At 39.4% G+C, this 21,299-nt stretch overlaps 1 protein-coding gene across 4 annotated transcripts in view; it reads left to right on the top strand.

The window, feature by feature from the left end:
• Nek7 (NIMA-related kinase 7) overlaps nt 1-8,725 on the top strand; it is a 127,140-nt gene extending 118,415 nt beyond the window's left edge. For 3 of the 4 annotated variants that reach the window (XM_063272470.1, XM_063272469.1, XM_063272471.1), the window contains one exon: nt 5,789-8,719. In XM_063272470.1, coding sequence (XP_063128540.1) covers nt 5,789-5,899 — 111 coding nt within the window. In that variant the 3' untranslated portion in view covers nt 5,900-8,719. Of the gene's footprint in view, nt 1-5,788 lie in introns of all 4 variants that reach the window. The other variant, NM_001108346.3, reaches the window with a different exon arrangement.
• Nucleotides 8,726-21,299: the final 12,574 nt, after the last annotated feature.

The raw sequence follows: 21,299 nt of genomic DNA, 5'->3' as shown, positions 1-21,299 counted from the left end.
ACTCCGAGCTGCAGCCCGCTTAGCTTTTACCCCACTCTGTTGTTTTCGTTGTCTTTTTAAGACAGAATGCCCTCCCTTCTTCATTTTCTGGCAAACTAGAGAAGTGTCTGCTTGCTGTCCTTTTCCTTTCTGGCCTTTTCTGGTTTGGCCCAGCACTGCAGTCTAGTGCTTCACTCACATGTTAAAACTGGCAGTAACTACCGCTTTTCATTCTTTTTGGCACATCCGCACATTAAAAATAAACAGAACTGGCCAAAGATAGGTTTTATTATTGTGACTTGTGTGCGTGTACACATGTATACATGCAAATACAAATCAAGACTTCAGATTGTTCTAAAATGTAGTACAAGGTTTAGAAAGTTTCCCTGTGATACAATCAACTGTGGTAATATTTAATTAAACAAAACTGGTTTTTTTTTTGTGGATTGTATAGGTTATTGGAGAATCTGATAGGATTATTTGGCTTTGAAAAAATTGGTACTGCATTTTCAACTTTTGGAATCTGCTCTTTTATCAATACAACTTTTTTTTATTAAAGAAACTAAGTTGGAGACTCTGTTCCAATTTGTATAGATCAAGTAGACTTGATGTGTTGAAAGCAGTAGACGGGTAGACTTGCCTTGGATGAGGAAGGCCCTCTGCCTGCTTGTGCCACAGGGAGCTGGCAGCCCCAGAAACTACTCAGATGCTTACCACAGGCAGGTCTGGGCTTCTGTGGACTTCTCAGTCCTCCTCACCTTCTCTGACACGAGTGTTCATGTCCCCAGGATGCTCATCTGGCCTGTGGCCACTCAGGGACCACATGACATGAAAAGAAAGGACTGGGGGAATACTTTATGGAAAGTGGCAATTATTTGAGTGTGTAAGCATGAGCCCCAAGTAATCAGGCTGCTTTGTTTGCAAAGGGAAAGAAAATAAAAGTCTTAGAGATGACAGGTTTTAAGTTAACATTTACGAGTAATTCTCAAGTTTTAAACATCAAGATATACCTAAGGAAGATGTTTAAGGAAGGCGCTTTAAACTTTCAGTAACTACAATAACCTTGGTTTTGAGCTCATAAAGTCATGCCTCATGTAAATAGGAAAACAAGCTTGAAAATTGGAGAGGCTCGTTCTCAAGTTTTGGAATTAGTGGAAGTTTATAAGTAATAGAAAATATTTGAACTTAACAAATCAGATATTTATTTACCAAATTCTAGTTTCTCAAGTTCTAATAGAATTTTTATGAATTACTTACGGTTATTATTAAAAATTAGTCAGATTGGTTTAAATTGGTGCAGGCAACTCCTTCCCAACCTTATAATAACACCAAAATGAATGCCATTAATAACCTTTGTTACACAGGCAGTTTTAGAGGTGCCTTTAATCTTTAGGTGCATTTAATGCATAGTCCAAGTGAAATAAAAATATTTACTATAGCGTGTGTACTTATTGAATGTGAATATTACTGTTATGCTATTATTTGAATTCTCATCCGGTCTTATCTCAGAAACTGTGAACATTTGATGTTTCTTCTTAAAACTGTTTTAGTAAATTTCCTAGTCTCAGCACTGTGCTATTTGGTCACTCTCCAAACGGTTGCTGTGCAAGATTAAGCTGTGTGTGTGTGTTCCCATATTCACCTGTGTTACAGAAGTGACACTGGGGAATTATTCCTTGAAGACATGACTCCAAAACGCTGCCCTGTGTTTCATATATCCTGTGGGATCCTATAAAACCATGTAACTTTCTGTAAGACTTTCAGTTTATAAAGATGCTGAATGATCTCCGATTGTGAAATGCAGACATTACATCACGTCAGTGTACAATGGCATTTTTTTTCTTTACCCCAAGGTCAATCATTAGTGACACTTTGGTGTCCATGCTGGATATGCCTAATCATTTTGTATAAATATCTAAAGCTCCAGATATAGTGGCTTGAATGTATTAGGTCCACATTGGGGTGCTAAAGTGTGTCCTTGGATAGATGGAAATTGGGCATATCTGGAAGGCTGATACAGCATAATTGGTCTCAGAGGGATTAGGATGGGGGTGATAAAGAACAGTACCAATAGAATTAGTCTTTATTGTCCTATTGAGAATTGTGGTGGTGACCTAAAGCGATAACGCACAAAGAGCTGACTGTTATTACCCCTACGTGGCTAAACTTGAACTGTAATTGGGTTAGCACCCTGAGAACAATGACTCTTGACACTCTCTTTAATATTCCTGGTTTTTGGCTGCATGCTTTGATATCTCTTTGGAAAGACATAGATCAAAATATATTAATGATTTATCCACTGAATTTGAAAGCATTAAATTTATAACTTTACAGATATTATATAGAATCATTTTATTAGCTTCTAGTCATTTAAATGTTTCTGTGTTCCTTTTTAAAGACCTCTGAAGCACATACATGGTAGCAGTTTTCTCTAGCTTTGTAAAGGCTCTTATGTGGATAGACCTTTTTGGAATACTCTATTAAAAACAATAACATATGATCTTAAAAAGGTACAAGGTGAAAAGTAAGCTTTGTGCGATTAAAAAAGGATCTTTTGGCTTCCATTCTCTGTTCTTGTTTTTGTCAAGGTTATAAATTAGATGCTGGTCTTTAAAGTAATAACTGGATAGATCTTGGTTCAACACACACATTTAAGCAAACATTTAAGCGTAGTGGTCTTAGAAAGTAAAACTTAAACAAAAAAAAAAAAGAAGGATGGAGATAGCAATCTTGACTTCATTTTCTTGTCATTTTCTTTTAGTGTGGTTAAAAATATAGTAGTTACTGTCATTGCAAAGCATTGGATGGTTGTTGAAGAATTTCAGAATAGCTTGCTTTTTTCCAGAGAGCTAGAGAAACATTTTAGAAAGATAATACTAAGGGACCAGGCCTTTAATCCCCAGCACTCAGGTGGCAGAAATAGGAAAATTGCTTCAAGCTAGTGGATAGCTCAACCTGTGTAGCTTTTCTTAGAAGCATGCGTGCGCACACACACACACACATACCACTGAGTAAGGTCTTGCATATAATGATCTCATCTGATCTTTAATGTTTGACTTTAATGTCTGACTTTGAGAGAACACTTAGTGTCACTTTTTATTTTTATGAGGATATTATATAAGGACTTCCATACTCCTTTCTCTGGAGCTTATTTAAAAAAAAAACAAAACAAAAAACCTAGGATTTCAATCCAGTCTTCCCAGTGTGAGGACCAGAGGTCTTGATTATAATCTAATGACAAGATTGCTCTAAGTTGAATCCAAGTTCCTTTTGTTTGGAGAAGGTCCTGCTAGTTTCATGGTTGGGTCATTGTTAAAAGAACACTGCAGTTGCAATTAAAACTGTCAATGCTGGGTCATAATATTCGTATGAACACATTTGTGTCAACAGTTGAGTGTCTTGAGTATAAAGCTGCTCCTATTTGATCCAAATTGTCCTATGAATTGTGACTCCAGAGCCATTACTGTTAGAGCCTGATTGTGTGGCCTGTTTTATATATATATATATATATATATATATGATACAAGCTAGAGTTATTTGAAAGGAGTTAACCTCAACTAGAAAATGCCCCCCATAAGACCTGACTGTAAGACATTTTCATGTGTGTATGTGTATACTTTAATTGTATAAATGATTTTTTAATTCACTTTACATTCTAGTCACCCTCCTCCCACAATTCTTACCCCCACCTTCCCCTCTTCTATGAGAGGCTGGACTGCCCCACCCCCTACCTCCTGTATCTCCCCACCCTGGCATATCAAGTCTCTGTCAGGCTAAGTACATCCTCTTCTACTGAGGTGTGACAAGGCCACATAGCTAGGAGAACAGATCCCACAGACAGACAAGCAACGGCTTTTGGGACAGCCCCTGTTCCAGTTGTCTGGGACCCACATAAAGGCCAAGCTGCACATCTGCTACGTGTGTTTGGGGGAGGGGGGTTAGGTCCAGCCTGTGTGTGCTCTTTGGTTGGTGGTTCTGTCTTTGAGAGCCCCAAGGGTCTATGTTAATTGACTCTGCTGACTTCCTGTGGAGTTCCTATCCACTTCCAGGCCACAATCCTTCAGCAAACACTTCCGTAAGAGTGAAGGCCCAGCCCATTGCGGGTTGTATCACCACTAGGCTGGTAGTTGTGTGTTTTATAAAAAAGCAGGGTGAGTGAGCCAATAAGCAGCACTCCTCATAGCCTCTGCCTCTAGGTTTCTGCCTAATTTGAATTCGTGTCCTGGCTTCCTTTAATGGACACTGTGGAAAGTTATCAGTCAAATAAACCCTTTCCTCCCAACTTGTTTTTTGGTCATAGGATTTCTATGGCTATAAAACACCAACTTGTAATGACTGTCAGTGCTAGCAATCTCTTGAAAAACAAATGACCTACAGTCCGCCCTGCACCGTGTCAATGGCTCTCTCACCCTTTCTCAGAAGTGGCCATGCAGAGAGACCTGTAGACCAAGTTAGAATTTTTAGGACAGTAACACAAAGTTCTTAGAAAGCCTGTGCCTAAAGTGAAACCCTTTCAGTTCAAATCTGCTTCTAAGGCCTTTAGGATCTTGGACCCTGCTGCTTTATAAAACTGGGCTGCCTTGGTAGTAGTATTCCTGGAGAGTTGTTAGGGAGATTAAGTCATGTTAAATCATACAAACACTTTATAAAAAATTTCACTCATAAGTACATTGAGGTCTGCCTATCCCATATCTTATAGAGCTGACAGTGATAAATCTGTCAGTAATACCACTGGCAAAGAAAACTTGATGGCAATAGGGTTTTGTTTGGTTGTTTAAGTGGTGGGGATTGGGCATATAAAAGAGCCTGCAGAGCAAGCACTGTTAACTCAGCATCGCCTTTCTCTACCACAGCCTCTGGAATCCTCCAGGCTCCCCCTGTACAGCTGGGTAGTATGCCTCTCAGCTGCCCACTGGTGCCCCTACCTCTGTTTCTCATTGGTGCTAGCCCTTGCCCCTTTTGGGCACCCCTGTAATCTCTGTTGTCTTCAGCTGTGTTCTATTCCTCCTGTGCTTGTGGTTGATTCCTCTTCAGTGAATCAGGGCTGGCCATTGGTTGTTCATTGGCTACAGAGAGCACCCTGTTCTGAAGTTCTCTGAGAGACAGGGAAGCTTCGGAACTGGCTTGTATGATGTAGCAGTGTTACAAAATAAACTGTTACTCTGCCCATTGATAATCTTGGTTGACTATGAATATCTGCAATGAAGGACATGAAGAAATGCAGATTTAATAACTCACCAAGTGCTATGCTAATCTGCATGCCGGAACGTTCTCAAAATGTCTAAAGTATTGCTAATGATAACAGGTACAGGGCAAGAAGATGTGGATATAAAGATGCTATATGCTGTTACAAAGAGACACATAATTGCCAGAGGTTACTGGAATTGAGAATAAAACTCAACATTTTAATTGTTGAGTCTGGAAAAGAAAGTATCTTAACCTTTGAGGATCTCCCCCCTCCCATCCCCACTCCTCCCCCTTATATAGATCTCAACTCCTTTCTAAAGTGGGAACATTTAAATACTACTTTGCATACTTAAGTATTAGAGTAATATTCATACTTTACCATGCTGACAAAGTATAAAAGTACCAAATGTTATATATTTTTCACTTATGATAAATGTGTCTGATCCACATGTACTCTCATCACTTTGTATGGAAAACTTGTTTGCCAAAGCTAACGTGTCAGATTCTAGATCAGGTAGAGGCTGTGTATCTAGAGTTAGCTAGAAGCCTTCTAGCTAACTATTCAAGATTACGGTGCTCACAATTAAGGAAGCTGATTTAACTTGTTCTGTTTTGTTTTCAGCTCCGACAGTTAGTTAATATATGCATCAACCCAGATCCGGAGAAGCGACCGGACATCGCCTACGTTTATGATGTGGCAAAGAGGATGCATGCCTGTACCGCCAGCAGCTAAACTGTACGAGACCCTGAAGACGGCGACTTAAATAACTTAAAAGTGTTTTTGTGCAAATCATACCTCCCCGCTTTTGTCTGGGTGTTAAGATTACTATTTCAGAGCTAATGCGCTTTGAATCCTTAACCAGTTTTCATATGAGCTTCATTTTCTACCAGGCTCAGTCACCTTCCCAACCCCCAACTCTGGGATGCTCAGATTGCATCAAGGACGCAAGCACAAGAGGTTTTAAGGGCGTAAGGTTTGAGAATTGTTTAGCGTTTCTGCTGAGAGATTGTGTTTCTAGATAGTAAGTGCCAGGTGGAGGAGGACACAGAGGCACTGTCTGGAGGGAGGAGGCAGAACCCGAGGAAAGACCTGAGCATGTGACACGTTTGTTTTTAAGTCACTTAACGGACATCCTAGTGGACATAATTGTGAAGTTCTTTGTTTTTTTTTAAGTTTGAAGTACATGTTTTATTTAGTTCTTAGCATTATAGTTTTCGAATATAATTCTTATACTAAATGCAGACATGAACTTTTGAGAAAGATTGAAAATTTTTAGTTTATACACTCAAAATGCAACTATTAAATGTGAAAACATAGAGGACGAAATGTGAGTTGGACACTGAAAGTCTCGTGTTTTAATGCCTTTGAAAGCCTTTTTGTGTTTAAATGGTGTGAATGAAGCCATTTTAAAAGTGGTTAAGGACTTGTTTGCCTGGCGTGATAGTCATTTTTAAAGTTGCACATTGCTCAAGGCTTTGTGTTCTTACTGTACATTTGAAGAATATTCTGGAATAATCTTGTAGTAACTATAGTTCAATTTCTTTACAAATCTAAATACACTTAACTCATAGCTATACACTGTAATGTAAGTGTATATTTTTATTCATATATTGAATGAAGTTTTGATCAGTTCCCCTTCAGAATTTTTTTTTATTCAAGTTACTTTCTTATTTATATTGTGTGTGCATTTTATCCACTAAATGTTTCAGATTCTCTGACAACGAACTCCCTTTGTAAAAGAGATTTGGTATGCCAACACTTTTCTTAGATTGAAACTTTTTTTAAAAAACTTTTGGGCCATTCTGTGTGCATCTGTTTTATCTTGTTAGGAAGAGAAGATGTATGTTAAAATGTGCCTGTGGATGTCGATGTTGTTTGACAGGGTTATAATTTTAGAGTATGTGTAAGGCCATGGAGACTGGCCCTTAATAGACAGAACCATTAGGAGAGCAGCGTTTCTGTGGAGACACTTTGGAGTAAAGTACTATATTTGTGTATGAAGATGACAGACATGGGTGATGCTCATTTTAGTTAAGAAAAAAATATAAAAAGGAGAGCTATTTAGGAAACCCTGAGGTGGAATTTGTTTTCCCTGAATGTCTTCATCTTAATACCAACCAGTGTCTTGAAAGACTTGTGGAGCCAAAGAACAGAGCGGCCGTGGCGGTTGCAGAACACTGTGTCCCATGATTGAACATTGGGAAGGCTTATCCTGCTGGTGGGGCAGCTTGTACTGTGGCCAAAAGAGCTCTTGGGTTTGTTTTCTCACAGAGTATTCTTTCTATAGTTATTGTCAAGCAATCTGTAAGTTTTCAAAATAGTGGCTCGTCTTTTAATTGGCTGTGCTTGCTGTCTTAGACAAGGGACATCTGGTTGGTTTTTCATCCTGAAGGCTGAACTGGGTGTGTCCCAGATCTTAGTGGCTCAGAGCATTTATCCAGAGGCGTGAAGAAAGCTGCTTCTGGCGACCATTTATTTGTATTGTGCTATGTCCACTCTAATGTCACAGGACTGACCGAGATGCAATATCCCCTGCCTACAAGAGTCATTTTCTTTCCATCTTTGAAAACAAAAGGTTCTGCCCGGCATTGGTGGTGCATACTTTTAATCTCAGCACTTGGAGGGCAGAGGCAGGTGGATCTCTATGAGTTCCAGGACAGCCTGGGCTACACAGAGAAAAGCCTATCTCAAAAAAACCAAAACCGAATCAATGAAAATACAAGGCTTATCCCTTGTAGTGATTTTGCTTTGTGAATCGGTCTTCTAAAAAATGGGGGAGGGGGACTGGGGGGAGCTGGAGACCTTAATGGTTAGGGATGGTCACTGTCCTTTAGTCCAAGTGTTCATATCCACCCCACCTCCAAAGAATCTACTGTGTAACAATAAATTCAGTGTGATATTTGCAAATGGTTATGGAGTTGATTAGAATTTCTAATCTTAACCATCACCTATAAAATATACTCTTTATATTTCTGTTTATGAGTAATTTGATATGAAGTTGAATGTTGGAACTGAACTGATTTGAGTAACAGGTCAAATTAAAGGTACGGCTGATTTGAAACCTTGCTTGAACATTGGTACTAGTTACCCAGGGGAAAATGGGCAGTAACTGCGGTTGGCACGCTGAGGTATGGGGTGGTGAATGTAGGGTAGCCTCATCTGCAGTGCTCAAAAAGGTCTAATGATTGTAGAGCTAGCAAGATGCCGCTGCCAAGTCAAGAGCGCTCTACCGTTCCTAAGTGCGTCCATTACAAAACACCTGTCTTGTATCCGTAAACTCCAGGTGTTGCTCTTAACCTGTCCTGTATTTATTATAGCCAAGAAGCTGTTATTCACACAGATTATTCTTTTGAATCGAATGTATTGTTCATCACCCACAAGTGCACACTCTTTGCCTCTGATCCCCACAGTACTGTAATATGAATTTCTTTTGTGAAATACGTTTTATTTTGTTATGCTTTAAATGTACATGCAAGAGAACTCTGTTATTAGCTTCAGAAACTGTACAATATCGTAATATAAATATATAAAAATAAAAGATGAGTACTGTAAGTTTGAGTATCTGTCAGGTTCCCTGCCTCTCACCTCGCCAAATCGACCATTGCTGTGCTTGGCACCGAACCTGTGGAAACAGTTCTTACCCAGTTCCAGGAGAAATCTAACAGTGAGACAGTCAAAAATGACAACCTCTCTGAAGGGTTGGGGGTTTTATGGTTTGGTTTTGAGTGTGCATTATATCATAAAACACAGCTTACTAGTCTCGCCAGTGTCCCCCTTTCTGTCCTTGAATAAAAGGGATCTGCTTTGAACCTTTAGAATTTAAAATTTAAGTGAACATTTTCCATTCCTTGTCGGTCTCTGCAGTGGGCTACCAGATCCTAAGTGAGGATCACCGCCCCATCTACCAACTGGAGCATAGATCTTAGGAGGGTAAATTTGATTTCACACATTAGTTGTTAACTAGTTAGTTTTACAGCCCATGACTTGTATTAAAGAAGCATTGGTTTCAGTATGTGGGTATGGGTATGTGTTCATAATTGCTAATAGAAGCCATTCTTACCGCATTATAATATGCAGGGCTAGGTGTAAGTTTTATTTTAAAAGTATTTATTGGGAAGTCAGTACCAGGCGTATATGTTTCAGTCTTAATGGGCACAGCCGAGGCCGCATACCTTAGTGATGTTGACTTTTTTAAAGAAATTGAAGTAGGAAATCATTTCAGAAGTCCCTCAAATGATGAAAAAAAAAAAAAAACCTTCATGGTGTTTTTAAACAGGTTAGACGGCCTTCTGAGAATGGGAAAGCTTGTGATGTACATTTAAAGTTAGGGTTTTGTAGCTCGGGACTCAAATAAATTATTTTCCATGTCAGGGTTATGAGGCATAGGAAGTCATTCTTGCCACAGTCACACTGTAGATAAATTCCTCATTTTTCTAGGCTTCACTTTCTGTGTAAAATCGAGATATAAATCCAGATGGACTCACCTTGTGCAGGACCCTGTGTACTATAGCATACCACCCGATTGATTGATAAGTGCGGCCGTTATTACATGTCAACATGCAGTACATGGCTGAGGAAGGAATTCACATGTGTCTTCTTGGGCTTTAGCTCTGTCTCTTCTCTCTCCCGGTCCTGCAGCCTCATTTTTCAAATGCCCTGAGGTGTTCTTTCCAGTAGAACTTCTATTCATCTATTTTTTTTTTCTACAAAAAAATTCCAAGTGCTCTCCCTCAGCTAACTTTTGGTGTTCTTTTTCAGGAAGTAGCCAGATGACAGTGTTTTCACTGGTCTACTTTAACAGTGGCCAAACAATTCCACTTGAGACTTACTCATTCTCCCTTCTTGATCCTAAATGCCAGTTAAACACGTCTTTGTTATTTTCTTTTTTATGGGGTTCAACACATGCCCCTGTCATACTGGTGACTGTCGGATCCATCACTGATCATGGATGCTGTAAGTACAACCAACCTCCTCAGGCCAGCAGGGAAAGTCAGAGAGCTAAGGACTGGGAAGGAGCAATGAGAAGAACAATGACAAGCGAAACTACAAGGAAGATTCTGAAGCTTTTACATTGGCCTGTGAAGAGACTAAAGACCACTAAGCCCTGAACTTAATGTGTGAAACATTGGAAGATCTTCAAAGCAGCCACTTGCATGGGTAAGCAGGATTGGGATGTAAAGTGGATAAACAATTAATGAGGAAAGAAAAACAGAGGTGGGGGAAACACACGAACAATGAGCATGAAAGAAATTAGTTAATAGCTAGGTAAGTTGAGAAGAAACAAGATCAAGAGAGGGTACAGAGGAGGTGGTGAAGAGGGAGAGACATTGGAAGGTTCCACCCACTCCCTAAGAGCTTCTTAAATATTCCTCTGTACCTCTGTAACCTCTTCCAGTTATGAGGGGCATCATGATGGCAATCAAGTGAGACGGGAATGACATTTAAGTCGGTACCTAAATGTGAAATGAAGTCAGCCTGAGGAGTGAAGTAGCTGGTAGGGGAAGGAATAGGAGAAGGAATGCCTGGGAAGACGTTGGGGTTACAGTGGTTTAATCTATCCGAGAGAGTCATAACACTGAGTAAAATGAAGTAGGCAAGAGGCATTTGGAAAACCTTTTCTACTTAAAATAACCAACTAGTACTAAAAGGAGAGGTTTTAGAGTTTCTATTGCTGTGAAGAGACTAGGCTGGCCTTCACCTCCTCTTGTAGGGTTTCATTGCTGTGAACAGGTACCATGACCAAGGCAACTCTTACAAAGGGCAACATTGAGCTGGGGCTGGCTTACAGGTTCATAGGGTTAGTCTGTTGTCATTATGGCAGGAAGCCTGGCAACATGCAGGCTGAAAGGGTGTTGGTGACAGAGCTTGAGAGTTCAACATCTGGATCCATAGGTGGCAAGGAGAGTCTGGCATAGCCTGAACATATACGAGATCTCAAAGCCTGCCTTTGCAGTGACACACTTCCTCCAACAAAGCCACACCTACTCTAGTGAGGTCACACCTCCTAATGCTGCCACTCATTCAATCAGGGTCAAGCATTCTGACAGCCAGTCTTTGGGGCCATACCTACTGGAACCATCACACCTCCATTGCTGTCCATTCTACACACGAATGGACCATTAAGAGTGCCCCCTATCGGGCTGTGGATTTAGCTCAGTGGTAGAGCGCTTGCCTAGCAAACGCAAGGCTCTAGGTTCGGTCCCCAGCTCTGAAAAATAGAAAAAAGAAAAAAAAAAAGAGTGCCCCCTATCTTGTACAGCCCATGGAGACTGGGTTTCTTTCTCTTGGACATGCTCCTGGGAGCCACGGAAGGAATTAGAAAGCTGGATCACAATGTCTAGCTAAACTCAAAACCACCATTGAAAAACTAACATGTCAAAACATGCATGCCTTGAAGACAAAATCACCTTGTGGAAAAGCCACCACATAAAGCTGCCGGAGATGCCTGATTTATGAGAAGTACAAACCTCAGGGCAGGAACTCAAGAAATAAGAAAGAAAATAAAAATCAGGATAATATGGACCACCAAAGGCAATTCTCAAAATGGAGTAAATGGAAACCTGAATGAAGTAAGTGCCTGGTGAGGAATATAATACAGGTAGTTATGAAGAAGCTTAACGAACTCCAAGAGAACAGAGAAAAATGAAACTTAGAAGAGCATGTAGTATACACAGACAGGAATATTCAAAATATTCAAAAGCCAAGTCGTCAGATTTAAGATTTAGTTGAAAGCCTCAACAAAAGACTAGATGAAGTAGAAGAAAGAATATATGAACTAGAAAACAGGTCTTCTGGGCCAAAGAGAGGATGGCTCAGTGAGTAAAGGACCTTCAGTGTCAAGCCTGATAACCTGAGCTTATTCCCCAGAAACCACAAGATAGAGAGATTTCACTCCCAAAATTTTCTCTCACCTCCATACACACACTGTGGTACACATGCATACAAAACACATACACAGCCATGAGCGCACATGCAGACACCCAAAAATTGTAGGAAAAAAACCCTGGATCTTTTGAAATAAGAAAGGAGGAAAGGAAGAGTGGGAAGAAAGGGAGAAGAAATTTAAAAGTGAAAGTATGCATTCGAGAACTTTGGGGCACTTTTGTAGTCACAACATGGAGTGTACCCCGTAAGCTTTTTTTTTTTTTTAAACACAGACCCCAGCTACTAGTGCTGTTTGGGAATCATTGTAAAACCTCTAGGAAGTGGGGCTTTGCAAGAGGAAGGAGTTGTAGGTCTGAGCCTTGTGCTTTTATAGCCCAGCCTGATTTCCTGTTTTCTTGTGCTTCCTGACTACAGATGGGAAATGATCAGTCATCTTCTGTTCAGCCACTATAACCTCCCCACGAGAATGGACTGTGCGATCTTAAACTGCAAACCAAAACACATTCCTCACTTTGCATTACAGCAATGAGATAGGTGAACACAGAAAGGCTATTTAATGATGCAATAGGAAACAATTGGAAAAGATCTAGGTAGCCAGACTGAGGATACTTATAAACAGACATAAGCAGGAAAAAATATTTATTATGAGGAGGATAAAACAAAGTAAATGCTGTAAATTTGGTACAGAAGAGCAACAAGTCACATTTAAGAGCATTTTCTCAGACTAGCAGAAAGGTTTCTTGGCAAACCCTATAGACCTAGAGAAAATAGAATGCTGTTTTCCAAATCCTGGAAGAATTTTCAACCATGCAACCATGATTGTTATACCCAACAAAGCTAACCTACAAAAAATAACAGAGAAATAGATACATGACAAGATCAGCAAGAATGGAGAGAGTTCATGACCATAAGCTTAGATTTATAAAATAGTTTTAAGGGATTTCTACATTCAGATGCAAAGAAGATACCATCCCATTTCTCACACAACAAAAGCAAAACAGAAAATAATCAAACATTACATCATCAACCCTCTATCCCACTGTCCAAAGGTAAGAGACAAAAGATGGTAAAAAAGACAAGGGGATGTAGTCCAATTTAGAAGTGGTTCTTAGGGGCAATTCCAGCAGTCCAGTTCAGTAGTGTCAGGAAAACGAACACCAGTCAGGAGCAGCGGCCACAGCATGGTCTGGCAGAAACAGCCAGGCTGAATCAGCACAGGTCAGCAGGAGTGACCCAGGGGAAGTTCTCTGCCATGCCTCTTTCAACAAAAGGAAGATGCAATACTGACAAAGTGTTACAAGGCTGACTGTACAAGCACCCCATCATGGTCCATCGAGTCCTACTTGCCTCAGCAAACATCACTGGGAGTCTGTGTCATGTGACACAGCCAGAAATTTCCACCTCATAGTTTGGTTATAAAGTACTTGTCTAGGACCCACAGGTCTTTGGATCCAATCTTCAGCATCACTAAAAATGTTGATGGTGGTGGTGACAAAGATGATGATGATGATGATGACGACGACGACGACAATGACAATGATGACTATGACTATGACTTCAATGATAAGGATGGTGATCAGGGGAAAAAAAGAGTACATTGAATGCAATCTAGTAATTCTCCAATTTTTTTTTTTTTGGTTCTTTTTTTTTTTTTCGGAGCTGGGGACCGAACCCAGGGCCTTGCGCTTCCTAGGTAAGCGCTCTACCACTGAATTCTCCAATTTAAAAGTGTAAACTAGCTATCTGAAATTACAACAAAGATCCAACACCCAGTAATATGCTGCCTACCAGAAATTCACTTTAGAAGAAAAAAAAAGAGTATGATATTCCCATCAAATAAGATCTAAATCAAGTGGAAGTAGCTATATTTTTATTGAACAAAATTGACTGGAACTACCGGAACTACAAACCACAGGAAAACAAGACTACTATGGAATGATGGAGCAATTGCTGTAACAAGAAGATATAGCTATAAGTCTGCATGCAACTAATGTCAGAAAGTCAAATGCAATAAAACAAGCACTGTTAGATCTAACAGGAGACATGGGCTCCATTGCAATAAAAATGGGGTGATAGGCACCTCTCATCAATGGACAGTTCATGAAGACCAAGTAGCATGGGGAGAGTTTAGCTACCTTATGGGCCTAGTAGACACTGACTAATCATTCTAGGCTACAAATGCAAGGTAGAAGTTATTTTCAATGGAGCATAATCAGAGGAGCACAGCACAAATAATAAAACTAGAAATCAGTAATAAATTACACAAATGTGTAGATTGAGTTACATAATATTGAGTGAACACTGTGTCACTAAGGAAGGTGAAGGCAGATGTAAACATTGTAAACCAATGAAAATGAAACAGCAACAAGCCACAACGTGGGATCTAACAAAATGCCTCTATGGCAGGGGCATGTTTATAAAAACTAGTGCCAATCCCCACAAAAAGCATACTTACAATAAAAATTGTATTTTCTCATACATCATCATAAAGATGTGCTAAAGAGATGGGTCAGGGGATAAAGCACTTAGTACACAAGCACAAGGTGTTCTGACCTCCAGAACCAATGTAAATACAGTAACCAGATACAGCAGCCAATCTAACCACAGCATGGATAGGGTAAGATAAGAGTGGAAAAGGAGAACCACCCAATGCTTGCAGATCACCAAATCTGAAGCTATGACCGCCAGACCTTGCTTCAAATATTGTTGAAGGCCAATACTGGTTGACATAGAGCTTGTGTTTTGACTTCCACGCATGTACCACAGCACACACATACACACACACACACACACACACACACACACACACACACACACACACACACACAGAGAGAGAGAGAGAGAGAGAGAGAGAGAGACAGAGACAGAGACAGAGACAGAGAGACAGAGAGAGAGAGAGAGAGGCGCAGAGAGAAAATAAATGGAAGTTGGGTAAAAGAAAACAACAATACCTGGGGAGGAGGGGAGTGGAGGGGTCTTTGGTAATTATCAAATCTTGGTCCAAGGAGATAAGTTAGAAAGTCAAGGGCATTCCACCAAACATGATGGCCTGAGATCAATCTTCAGGATCTATGTGAAGGAAAGAAAGACAGGACTTGCGCAGTTAGTTTGTCTTCTGACCTCTGAGCACTCACTGTGTGCACCCACTCTGCCCAGTACATTATAAAGTAAATGTGATAAAAAATTAAAACTATAAAATCATTAGCAAAAGTAACCAATAATATAGAAGTCAAAGATGAGTTAATATTGAAAACATTGAATTTAGTATCATGAAAATACAAAGGATGACTAGGGTTATATGTTATAAAGAACAAAGTGATAAACTGGATAAAATATCAGGGTTTTTGAAAATATGACCTTAATATTTTGAACTAAAAGAGCATACAGTCCAATGAACAAGACTCAGACAGCAGAACATCTCTACGGAGAAATTCAGGAATGGATACTTTTCCCTGGATTTTTCCAACGTTGCAGCATGACACAGGATCAAGTGTTCTCAAAATTATTACAAAGACTTGGAGAAAATTGAAATTTTAAAAATGCATTCACTAATGGAGCAGGACCTGGTTACCAGGATCATTCTAGTATCCAAACCAGTTAAAGATACAGCAACAAAAGAAAACACAGACCAATACTCATAATGAATACAGACTCAAAATCACTCAATAAACTACTTACAAACAATACAGACATGTGTCAAAAAGATTACACACCATGAACAAGTTGGCTTTGTCCTTGAAGTGCAAGTGTGGTTCGATTGATATAAGACAATAAATGTAATAAACCATATGCAGAAAATGTCTTTGACAAAATCTAACATTACTTCAAGATAACAGTTGAGGTATTGTAGGGCCAGAGGGAATATAAGTCAGCACAATAAAAGATAAATAAAAGAAAATTAAAACCAACATGATCTTAAATGAAGAGAAGCTTTTAAGCAATGCCACTAGGTCAGGAATGAGGCAGGGATATCCACTCTCCTCACTCCTTTTCAACATTGTCCTCAAAGTACCAGCTGGAGCAATAAGAATAGAGAATGAAATTGAAGGGAAGTGAGAGGGAAATAAGTCATCAGACTATCCTTGTTTCCAGATGGCATGATAGTCTCCACTAGAGATCCCAAATTCTACCAGAAAGCATATAGGAAAAATAAACTCAGCAATGTGGCAGGATCCATAATCAACTTGCACATATCAGTAGTCTTTTTAATACACCACAAACAAACATACAGAGAAAGAAATTATGGACACTCTCCCTTCACAATAGCCTCAAATAAAAATAAAATATTTAGGGATAAACCTAACTGAGGCAGAAAAGGACCTTACCTCTCTTGGGCATATACCCAAAAGATGCCCCAACATATAAAAAAGACACGTGCTCCACTATGTTCATCGCAGCCTTATTTATAATAGCCAGAAGCTGGAAAGAACCCAGATGCCCTTCAACAGAGGAATGGATACAGAAAATGTGGTACATCTACACAATGGAATATTACTCAGCTATCAAAAACAACGAGTTTATGAAATTCCTAGGCAAATGGTTGGAACTGGAAAATATCATCCTGAGTGAGCTAACCCAATCACAGAAAGACAAACATGGTATGCACTCATTGATAAGTGGCTATTAGCCCAAATGCTTGAATTACCCTAGATGCCTAGAACAAATGAAACTCAAGACGGATGATCAAAATGTGAATGCTTCACTCCTTCTTTAAAAGGGGAACAAGAATACCCTTGGCAGGGAATAGAAAGGCAAAGATTAAAACAGAGACTGAAGGAACACCTTCAGAGCCTGCCCCACATGTGGCCCATACATATACAGCTACCCAAATAGACAAGATGGATGAAGCAAAGAAGTGCAGGCTGACAGGAGCCGGATGTAGATCGCTCCTGAGAGACACAGCCAGAATACAGCAAATACAGAGGCTAATGCCAGCAGCAAACCACTGAACTGAGAAAAGGACCCCTGTTGAAGAAATCAGAGAAAGAACTGGAAGAGCTTGAAGGGGCTCGAGACCCCAAAAGTACAACAATGCCAAGCAACCAGAGCTTCCAGGGACTAAGCCACTACCTAAAGACTATACATGGACTGACCTTGGACTCTGACCTCATAGGTAGCAATGAATATCCTAGTAAGAGCACCAGTGGAAGGGGAAGCCCTGGGTCCTGCTAAGACTGAACCCCCAGTGAACTAGACTGTTGGGGGGAGGGCGGCAATGGGGGAAGGGTGGGGAGGGGGACATCCATAAGGAAGGGGAGGGGGGAGGGGGATGTTTGCCCGGAAACTGGGAAAGGGAATAACACTCGAAATGTATATAAGAAATACTCAAGTTTCAAGTTAATAAAAAAAAAGTATAAGGGTATACTTGATAGATATCTCATATATCTATGATATATGTTTTATAGACTTGAGTATTCATATTTAATCAGTTTCAGGAAAATGAATGCAGTTAATGTAAGCCATAAGTTAATAATAACTTACTCTGTTTTTGTTGGTGTTTTTATTTGATTTTGTTAGTGATTTGTCAAACAATATGTAATGGCCAATAAAGCATGGTAGATAACAATATGTAGTTGATCAAATTCAAATTCCAATTTTGGGAAGTACAAGTTTTATGATTTGAGGCCGAGTATTTAATTAGGTCGACCCTTATTTTACTTATTTGAGAAATGAAACAATCATCCTATTTGGACTAATAATTTGTTAAATATATATGTATGTATGTATATATACATGTGTGAGTGAGTGTACAGAGAGACAGAGAGAGAGAGAGAGAGAGAGAGAGAGAGAGAGAGAATATTCATGTGTTCCAGGGCTTTTTCTCTGCATTACAAGAAAAATCACTGTCTTCTGTGTCTTTCAGTTTTTATATTTTCTTTTTGTTCCCACCACACTTGAATATACCTGCTAATTCTTTTCAATTTGAGTTGTTAACATGATCGTTTATTAAATTTAGAACAGATAAATTACAAAAAATAAGAATCAAAACTTTAGTCCTCTAAATAAAGAGATGGAGACTTGATAATGAAAAGACATCCCACGCTGGTGGATTGGTAGAATTAACACTGGGAAAATGACATTCTACCAAAGCCTATTTATAGACTCAAGGCAATCCCGACCAAAAACTGTCCCATTCTTTGCAGAAATAGAAGAATAAAAAAAAAATCTTAAAAATTTGTATGGAACTACAAAGACCAAAAATAGCCAAAATAATACCTAGAAAAAATAATGCTGGTAGGAGTCCAAATTCAGATCTTATGATATATTACGAGCAATAATAATAATAATAATAATAATAATAATAATAATAATAATATAATAAATGGTATTAGCATGACAACTACATTTAAACCAATGGAATAAAATTGAAGACCCAAACGTGAGCATGTGTAACTTAGCCACTTAATAATTGACAAAGATGCTAAAACACATAACCTGGAGAAAAGGAAGTGGTGCTGATAAAACTGAATGTTCTCATGCAGAATGAACTTAGACCCCTATCTTTGACCTTGCACAAAAACAAACTCCAAATGGATCAAAGACCTAAACCTGAAACACTGAAACTCCTACTAAGAGAAGACATAGACAGAACTCGACATCTTATAGATGTAGGAAAATACAAAATACTTCCTAAATAGGACTTCATTTACCCAAGAATTAAGGCCAACAAATGACCAAGTGGGACTTCATGAAACTAAAAAGTTTAGAATGACCAGGTGAAGAAGCAGCCCATAGCATTGGAGAGACTCTTTGCCAGCCATACTTCTGATGGGAGATTATACCCAGAAGCCAAAAATAACTCAAACACCTAAAGAGTCGAAATACAAATGCCTCATTGAAAAACCAGCCTGTGCACTGAGTAGAGCTCTCAAAGGCAGAAAACATGGGTCATAAATATCTCAAACAAAAATGTGTATCATCCTTAGCTACTAGGAAACTGCGAATCAAATCAAATCAAGCAGTCAATAAACATATATATACACATATATACACATATACATATATATATACATATATACACATATACATATATGTATATAGACATATATACATATATACACATGTCTATATACATATAGACATATGTATATAAATATATGTGTATAGAGACATATATATACACATATGAATACATATATATAAACAAATGGAGATTTCACCTATCCACAGTCTGAATGGCAAAGATTAATGAGACGCCTGACAGCAAGCTCAGGCGGGGATGTGGGAAAAAAGAACTCCCTTTCACTGTTGTGGGGATTGCAAACTGGTCCAGCCACTATACAAATCAATGTTGAGAATTCTCAAAAATGTATAAATAAACCTACCATGATCTATGTCCTTGGTATATATAAAAACAACTCAGCATCCTGTTTTACACACACACACACACACACACACACACACACACACACACACACACACACACACACACACACACACTTAAGCCATGAAAAAGAAACTGAAACTATGAACATTGCAGGTAAGTGAATGCAACTAGAAAAAGAGTCCCATTGAGTGAGGGAATCCCTACCCAAAAGACAAATGTAACCTGTTTTCTTTATTGGAGGCTCCTGTCCCCCAAATCCCCAGATGTGCATAAATCACTTGCAGTAACTAAAGAAACTAATAAAGTGAAATGGAACCATTGCTAGGATCCGGGTATCAGGGTGAGGGGCAATAAAAAGAGGAATAGCAATATATGATCAGGGAAATGGGAGGTTCCTTAGGGATGAGGGGGGAGGCAAAAGTCCAAGAAACAGGGAGGAGGGTAAAAAGAACATACGTGGTCTGATAAGGACAATGGTAAAGACTGAGCTCTTTAGGAGAGGGAGGGAGACAAATACAGTAGGCAGAAGATGCCACATAAAATAACAATAATGGTGTGTGAAAAGGACACATGGAGTTATGTAAGTATTTAATTCCATATTTTTTTAGCAAAGTACATATGTATTCATAAAACTTGGTTCTTCATGTAACACGTTTCAATTAGCAGAGAAACATGAAGGGGGGAAGAAGACCCAAATGTCTATTCAAGAGGAACTGTTAAATATATTATGCTCTATCTGTATGGCAGAATATGATGTGGCGATGTTGAAAATGTCAGTCTTTTTCTTTAAGTTATGTAGAATTAATTGTATGATGTGGTGTTATACAAAAGCACAAAGTATAATACAATTGAACATGCTTCATTTTCTGTAAGAATGTAGAAGTGCATTTATTATCTTATTCTTTTTTATTGGATATTTTCTTTATTTACATCTCAAATGTTATCCCCTTTCCTGTTTTCACCTCTGAAAACCCCCTATCCCATCCCTCTCCCACTGATTCTATGAGGGTGCTCCCCACACACACATACCCACTCCCTCCCGCCTTCCCACCCTGGCATTACCTTACACTGTGCCATTGAACTGTCACAGGACCAAGAGCTTCCCCTCCCATTGATGCCTGACAAGGCCATCCTCTGCTACATATGTGGCTAGAGCCATGGGTCCCTCCAGGTGTACTCATTGGTTGGTAGTTTAGTCCCTGGGAGCTCTGTGGTGTCTGGTTGATACTGTTGTTCTTCCTATGGGATTGCAATCCCCTGCAGCTCCTTCAGTCTATATATATTTTTAATTATCTTTTTTCATCACCAGACAGATGGTACTCCCTTCAAAGATCACCCAAGAAAACCCCCAATATCAGACATGTGAAGCCTTTTGAGTTGTTGGCTAGGGCTGTCAAAGAGACTTCCAAAGTATACAGCCTGTTTCGGTAGCCCTTGGTTAATCCCCAGGGGAGAATGGTAATTGCTGAAGATGCCATGCATTTCAGACACAGGGCCCAAAGCCCCCTTAGCTGGAACAGAACGGAAATCTCTCCTTGCTGGTTCCAGAAGGTATCATGCAAGACTCTAACAGAGGCAACCAAGATTTCTGCTCAGCTATGATGCCCGTATGACATAACTCTAAGGGTGAAGTCGTAGCATGCAAACCTTGGCTGTAACCAACATTACTCTCATTGGACATAAGATCTACTTGTCAAGAGGGGAAACAATCCTGATGCTGAAAACCTAGCTTCTACTAAAAACCGACCTTATTACTCAGTGCTAGTGAAGTCAGTGGAGGAGAATCTATAACCACTAATTTACTAAGCCAGCCTAATTCCTAACAACAATCTATAAATACCTGCTCTTTACATACACAGATAAGCATAGTCTTCATCCTTCATCATGGAAACTTCTCTTTGCAACAGAGACCACAAAAAA

The sequence above is a fragment of the Rattus norvegicus genome, chromosome 13 (genome assembly GCF_036323735.1).
Source record: "Rattus norvegicus strain BN/NHsdMcwi chromosome 13, GRCr8, whole genome shotgun sequence".
NCBI classification, from domain to species: Eukaryota; Metazoa; Chordata; class Mammalia; order Rodentia; family Muridae; genus Rattus; species Rattus norvegicus.
The sequence above is the reverse complement of the archived record's forward strand: the minus strand, read 5'-3'. Positions and strand labels throughout refer to the sequence as shown.